At 50.7% G+C, this 7,308-nt stretch overlaps 1 protein-coding gene across 2 annotated transcripts in view; it reads right to left on the bottom strand.

Annotated features, from left to right (window-relative positions):
- The window catches only part of Col5a1 (collagen type V alpha 1 chain), a 155,345-nt gene that overhangs the window by 85,796 nt on the left and 62,241 nt on the right, over positions 1-7,308 (bottom strand). For both annotated transcript variants that reach the window (XM_021193880.2, XM_021193881.2), the window contains exons 5-9: positions 3,292-3,423; positions 2,286-2,417; positions 1,529-1,768; positions 627-806; positions 60-116 (exon numbers count right to left, since the gene is read on the bottom strand). In XM_021193880.2, the coding sequence (XP_021049539.1) occupies positions 60-116; positions 627-806; positions 1,529-1,768; positions 2,286-2,417; positions 3,292-3,423 (741 nt within the window). The remainder of the gene's footprint in view (positions 1-59; positions 117-626; positions 807-1,528; positions 1,769-2,285; positions 2,418-3,291; positions 3,424-7,308) is intronic.

Raw genomic sequence — 7,308 nt, 5'->3', positions numbered from 1 at the left:
CCGCCACCATCACCGCCACCACCACCACCACCACCACCACCACCAGCAGAAATCCTTACCGGCTCAATGATGGCTGGTTCTCCCTTCTGCCCTTTCTCACCTCGGGGTCCTCCAATCTGGAAAAATGGGGAGAGAGAAAAGGAACAGAAAATTCACATGACACAAAACTTGTGCAAAACCAGGGTGCTCCCCACAGCGAATCACCTCTCCTCATGACTGGAGGAGGATAGCAAGCTGGAAGAGACCTCCCATCCCCACCCTTAGCCACGTATACACCAGCATAGTCAGGCAATGAGGCACAGATGACCAGAATGGGAATCAGAGAGGCTACTTAAAGAATGAAGCTCAGCCAGGCATGGTGGTGCATGCCTTTAATCCCAGAACTTGGGAGGCAGAGGCAGGTGGATCTCTGTGAGTACCAGGCCAGTCTAGTCTACATAGAGTTTCTGGACAGCCAGGGCTACATAGTGAGACTGTGTCTCTAGTTAATTAATTAATTAATCATTGAAATGCATGGCAGCCCATGTCACTCTTGCCTCCCTCAGCCACCCTCAGACTTCTAGAAGCTTTGGCCCTTTCTCACCACCTACATGCCCTGGGATGCAGAGAGAAGCTGAGTCTCTTACCCCTTCAAAGATGGTGTCTTGGTTAGCGGGCATGCCTGGCCCTATCTCTGATGGAGAGACACTGGAGTCGGAGTCGGGGTCAAAGTACGGATCATAGTAGTTGTCCTCTAGATTCTTGATGGTTTCCTCAGTGAACTCGCCGCCCAGGTCATCCTTCCCTTCCCCTGGAGCTGGAGCTGGCTGCAGATTAAGGGAGGGAAGTGGCAGGGTCACCCAGGGAGGCCACATGCAGGCTCTGCCTGGCAGGCACTGAGCTCAGCACTTCCTGCATAGAGCTGTCAGTGGCCCCACTACAGAACATCTAAAGATAGTCCATGGGGGATTCCATGAGGGAAGACCTGTGGCCCCCAAAGCCTCCCTGCATACCTCCCGGTCATCATGGGGATGGTTCTCCAGGCTACCCAAGACACTCTAACAGTCAGGGCAGGAAGGAGCGGCAGTGTCCCTCAAAGCTGACTCCACCCCTGGGGAGGTCTGCGTTCAGTTGCCGATTAAGAGTTTGCACACTGGAAGCTGGGCTTCTTTCCCATAGTGAAGGACACAGTGGGCTGTGAGCTTTATTCTGGTAGCATGGGTAACCACCAACGATGTTCATGGATGGAACTCCTGTACCCCAAAACTATAGTGTTTTGTGAGCTACCCTGAGAGCAAGAATGCAGAGCCCACAGAGGTATTCTACCCAGTTTTCAGGGGGAACTGAAATAAACTCAGAAAAGCCAATGGCTTCTAAACCACACTCAACCCTGCTACTGAGGACTCAGGAGCCAGGGTGTGGGGTGTGAGCAAAGAAGGCCACCCAAGGAGGTCAGTGCTTGGCAGTGACCCAGAGCCACGCAGCCTTTGCCCCTTCTCCACCCCTGCCCCCCCCCCCGATCAATACAAACTGGAAGGAAGGCAATTACATTGGAGGAGTTGGAGGTAATGGTGGTGCTGGTGGGAACCTCAGCCCCTGAGTCGGGGTTGGTGGGCTGCTCAGGGTTCTCCACACCCTCGCCATAGCCAAAGTCTTCATATGGGGATGGAGTGTAATAGTCATCTGTGGGCACGTAGTCATAGTCCCCAATCCCTAGACTGTCCTCCTTGCCAGCCGTGTCACTGGTCTCAGGCACTGTAGGGGCTTCGGGTGGGGGCTGGGTCTGCTCCTGTGGGCAGAGCATAGAAAGAGGCAGTCAGGGTACCTGATCCAGGATTTCCCAAGCTCCCATGCCAGCATCCTTCTAGTACATCAGTGAACAGCAAAGTGTGGGCATGGAGTGCCACGAAGGCAGAGAAAATGAGGGAGGCCACCATTGTGTGTGTGTGTGTGTGTGTGTGTGTGTGTGTGTGTGTGTGTGTGTAATCAGGTACCAAGATGCCATGAATTGATGGAGGACCATCTAGTAACACACCAGGAAATATCCAACCACAGCTTAAGCTTCCATGTGTGTGTGGGTGTGTGGGGGGGTATGGGGTGGCCTCTTACCCTGTAACCCAGGCTGGCCTAGAACTCATGCTTATGAACTTCATGAGTTCCTACTTTCTACTTAATCTTCCCAAGGGATGGCATCATAGGTATACAATGTCCTACTACTGTGCCACAATGTCCATAGCCTCTGGCTCTCAACCCTGTGGCCTGGAGGAACCAGGAACCTCCCTAGCCCAGCCCAGTCCAGATCAGACCTCAGGAACCTCTGTGGTTTCTCTGGCAGCTTCCACTGGCTTCTGCGTGGGGGCAGGTTCCTTTCCCGGGTCTTCAGGGTCTTCATAATATGGATACTCATAGTAATAGGTCTCACCCTCTCCTTCTGGGTACTGAAGTCAATGGTAACCATATGGAGAAGGAAACGAATGTATTACCAGAGCATCCTGTCAACCACCTTGTCCTACTTGGGTGGAAAAGCAGTGCCATAGGGCACTGCCAAGTCCCAGGGGTCCTCAGATAGGGCTCCTGCCTCAGCCTCTCCCCATAAGCCTAGCACTGGGAAGGATGACCCTACACGTTCCTGAGAGAGGTCGGCTAAAGCTGAGCCCCAAAAGTGGTTACATGTGACCCATAAAAATCAAACCCAGACCAGCAAATTTCACCTTTAGCCCCAAAACATGGGTTCCCAGTGAGAGGGGTTCACAGTCGCTAGCAGGCACTCTGTTCTCAAATATAAGCCAGGGACCTGGTGGGGGCTGGAGAAGGGCACAGGGGACGAGGAGAGTGACCCAGCAGAGTGGGAAATGAGGATAGGGACAAAGGAGACAGACATGGCGGCCCTTCAGAGTTACTGCTTCTCTGGGAGTCAGGTCCAATATACACAAGGCCAGGCATGCCCTATTATAAAATTTCAAATGCCCATGAGGGGATCAACCGAGCTCTAAAAAAACAACTGAGGTCACAGCCTGAGGGCAAAGGACAACCATCTGTCTGCATTCATCTAAGGATGTATGTGGAGAGCTAAGGGACACAGTTGTTGATGACACTCCCTTGAGAGACTTGATCAAGGTATGTGTGTGTGTGTGGGGGGGGAGCTCCTCTGTGGTAAGATAGGTCAGACATCATACACTGCTTCCCCTACAGTTTGCTGAAAACTCAGTTCTCTGGCTTCCAGAATCCTTTATAATCGCAATCCTGCTGACTCTGTCCCATCCTGGGGTTCTGCCTGTGCCGCCACCATGAACCCAGCTGGAGATGACTCACATATTCATCTGGGTTAGGATCCTGTGACTGAGGTGTGTCAGGGACCGCAGTGTCACAGTCCGGGCTGTAGTGCTCACAGTAGTCATAGGCAGCTCGGTTGTCGGAGACGAAGAGCAACTGTTGGATGTCACCCTGCAAACAGAGAAGAGCTCCTGAGCAAACAACACAGATGTGGCCACCCTTGGGGATCTGGCAACCCAGGGGGCCCAGCCTGATGTTGTGGGCAAAAGAGAAGCCTAGGAGAGACCTTGAGAGGGGCTATCCTCAGGAGCACACTTCCTCCCGGCAGATGCTGCTCTGAAGAGCTACTTAAGCTAGTAACCCATCCAGGGACTAATCTTCACATCCATTTACCCACCCACCTATGCGCTTATCTGCCTTCCATTCATCCAGTATCTAACCACCTTCCCACCATCCATCCACTCGTCCATCCATCTACTCACCATCCATCCATCCACTTACCCACCCACCTATGCGCTTATCTACCTTCCATTCATCCAGTATCTAACCACCTTCCCACCCATCCATCCACTCGTCCATCCATCTACTCACCATCCATCCATCCACTTACCCACCCACCTATCTGCTCATTTACCATTCAATTAATCAACCCTCCACACATCCTTGCTTTTGCCCACCCATCCATTTATCTGCCTTTTCATCTAGCCAGCAGCCAGCCAGCCAGGCAGCTACTAACCCGCCCATCCATCTACTTATCTATCCTTCTACACAACAATTCACTCATCTATCCGTCCACCCATCCATCCACCCATCCATCCACCCATCCATCCATCCACCCATCCATCCACCCACCCATCCATCCATCCATCCACCCATCCATCCATCCACCCATCCATCCACCCACCCATCCATCCACCCATCCACCCACCCATCCATCCATCCACCCATCCATCTACCCACNTCCACCCATCCACCCACCCATCCATCCATCCACCCATCCATCTACCCACCCATCCATCCACCCATCCATCCATCCATCCATCCATCCATCCACCATAGCACACCCATCCATCCATCCATCCACCATAGCACATCCATCCATCTACCAAACGCCTCTTGCACACTTGCTAGCTTGGTGTTCACAGTTACTGCAGATACCAAGTATAAATGCATCTGCCCTAGGTTGAGGAGGGCATGTCCCTGTCACCATCAGCCTCCAGTACTGAGGGATGTTTCTTTAAGATGCTATGTTTGCTTTTTTATTGAGTTAAACATGGAATTACCACATGACCCAGAAGTTCCAAACCTGGAAACTAGAACAAACACTGGAACAAACTTCCTCACATCATTTCACCCTTAAAGGTGAAAAGGGGAACTCAGACCAATACACCCATGCACACACACATATGTACATACATATGAACATACACACACATATATAAATATGCACACACATATACACTCTCATAATACACACATACATATATACATATACACATGCACATACATATATATACATACAAACATATATACAATATATACACATACATACACACACAAACATATATACACACACATATATATACATACACAGACATATATGAATATATATACATACATACACACTCATATACATATACACATACATATATACATACATACACACATGCACATACATATATAAACATACAAACATATACACAACATATATACATAAACACATATATATACATACACACACATAAACACACACACATTCTTATAGCAGTATTGTCAATAGCCCCAGAGTGGTAGCACCACGTGTCCATCCAAAGATGACAGGTAAGTGGAATCAATGATGAATGCCACAGGAACAAGTCATAGCCCAGATGACCCCACAAAGCTGAATCTGGAACTTTCCAGCTGCTCAGGAGACACCTGCTCATGGAGCAGCTGAGCTCATTGAATCATGCACTACACGCTTTTCTCATCAAGACATGCAGACAGTACAGGGTAGGATGAAGAGCCTGCAGGGACCGTGAGCACAAAGTGCACACACCCTCCCCACAAGGACAAGAGCCAGCTTTAGACAGGGGCTGGGTCCTCCCAGTCCATCAGACTTGTCTGGTGACAGTGACCAGAAAAGCGAGTGTTTCCGCTTACTGAGCACAGAGTGAAGGAGCTGCTCATGGCCTCCCACTGTGGTCATCACGGTACGCCTATTAACCTCCATTCCATGGTCAAGGAAAGTAAGGCTCAGTGTGCAGCCGCAAGCGAGGCAAGGCCTGTGAAGGTGTTCCACAAGGGTCCAGTGACTTCTTGCCAGTGGGCTCAGGGCCGGGGCAGAAAGTCCCAGAACATCCAAGCACTCTGAGGACCACAATGGAAATAGTGCAGCAAACAAAGGTGACCCAGGGCTGTGCAAGGTGTGGAGTTCTCTGTGCTTGAAGTCCATTCCATCACACGGTGCTACCATCAAGACTAAACTGTAATATGTTACACTATACTGGAATAGAATGTGTAATATATTCTGGCTAAGGACGGGCTTAGTCTGAAACTTTCCAGCAATAAGCTGCAGGGATGGGGCCTGCGTGCTGTCTGGAAGACAGCATAGTCTCTCAGGTTTATTTTGGGCTTTTTCTTCATCCCAGGCAGAATTGCAACCTCCCTGGTTTCCAAGGCCTCTGCATGGGCAGTATGTTCAACGGCATCTTTGCCTCTCTAGCTGGGCTCTGCAATCCTGATGGATCTGCAGTGCTGGGTCCCCGTGGCCATGACAAGTCACCCAAAGTGTGGAAGGAGGGGGGCTCCCAGCTCATTTCAATGATTGCTCTCCTCTCTAAAGACCTTCATAAGGGGACTGAGGGGTCCTACCAAAGCAGAGCAGGTTGCAGTGTCTGCCTCTACCACCAGTTCAGAGCTGGAGGGGAGATGGGAACGTGCGGGAACCCCAACTTTCGGGTGGCCCAGGAGCAGAGAGTCCTCCACATGTAGCTAGTCAGGTGTGGGAAACCAGCCAGCTCTCTGGCTGTGTGGCCTGGAGCCTGTCTGAGATTTGCTTTCTCCCTGTGAAAACTGAGCACAAAATGAACAATATCCAATTCTCACGACACTGGGGAGGCCATGATCCTCCAGGCAAACTGGTGTAACCAGTGTCCAGTAACAAACCTGGGTATCCGTGAGAGGTGAGTGCAAGAGAAACATCCACAGGGGACAGTGGGATATGGAACTGCTGGGGGCGGTGCCAGGAGAGGACTCAGGTAGGATGAAGAACAGAGAGAATCAGACACTTGAAATATGGGCGAGGATCTGACCACAGGGCTCAGCAGCAAAGCCACAGGGCCAGAAGGAGGGGCTCAGAGGGAGTCAACAGTAAATAGTGAGCACCCGAAACAGGAAAGAAACATTTCCGTGATTATCATGAGTGACACCCCCAGTTCTTCCTCACCTATCTCCTCACTCATCCATCCAACCATTCACACAATTCATTTGTTCATCCATTCATCCATCTAGCCATGAATGCCCTCCATCAACTTGTGCATATCATTCAGATAACCACTTCTCATCCATCCATTTATTAATGTCATCTATTCATCCATCTATCATCCTTGTATATCATTTGTCTATCCACCCACCCATGTCATCCATCTATCCACTCATCTATCCATCCATCCATCTACCCATCCACCCATCCATTCACACATCCATCCATCTACCCACCCATCCATCCATCCACTCACCAATCCACCCATCCATCCATTCATCCATCCACCCATCCGTCCATCCATCATCCATCCATCCATCCACCCACCCACCCATCCATCCATTCACCCATCCATCCATTCACCCATCCATCCATCCATCTACCCACCCACCCATCCACCCATCCATTCACTCATCCATCCATCCACCCACTCATCCATCCATCCATCCACTCACCAATCCACCATCCATCCATCCACCCACCCATCTATCCATCCATCCATCCATCCATCCACTCATCCATCCATCCACCTACCCACCCACCCACCCATCCATCCATCCACCTACCCACCCACCCACCCATCCACCTACCCA

This window comes from Mus pahari, chromosome 3, assembly GCF_900095145.1.
Source record: "Mus pahari chromosome 3, PAHARI_EIJ_v1.1, whole genome shotgun sequence".
In the NCBI taxonomy this organism is placed as follows: Eukaryota; Metazoa; Chordata; class Mammalia; order Rodentia; family Muridae; genus Mus; species Mus pahari.
This window is presented reverse-complemented; position numbering and strand designations above follow the sequence as displayed.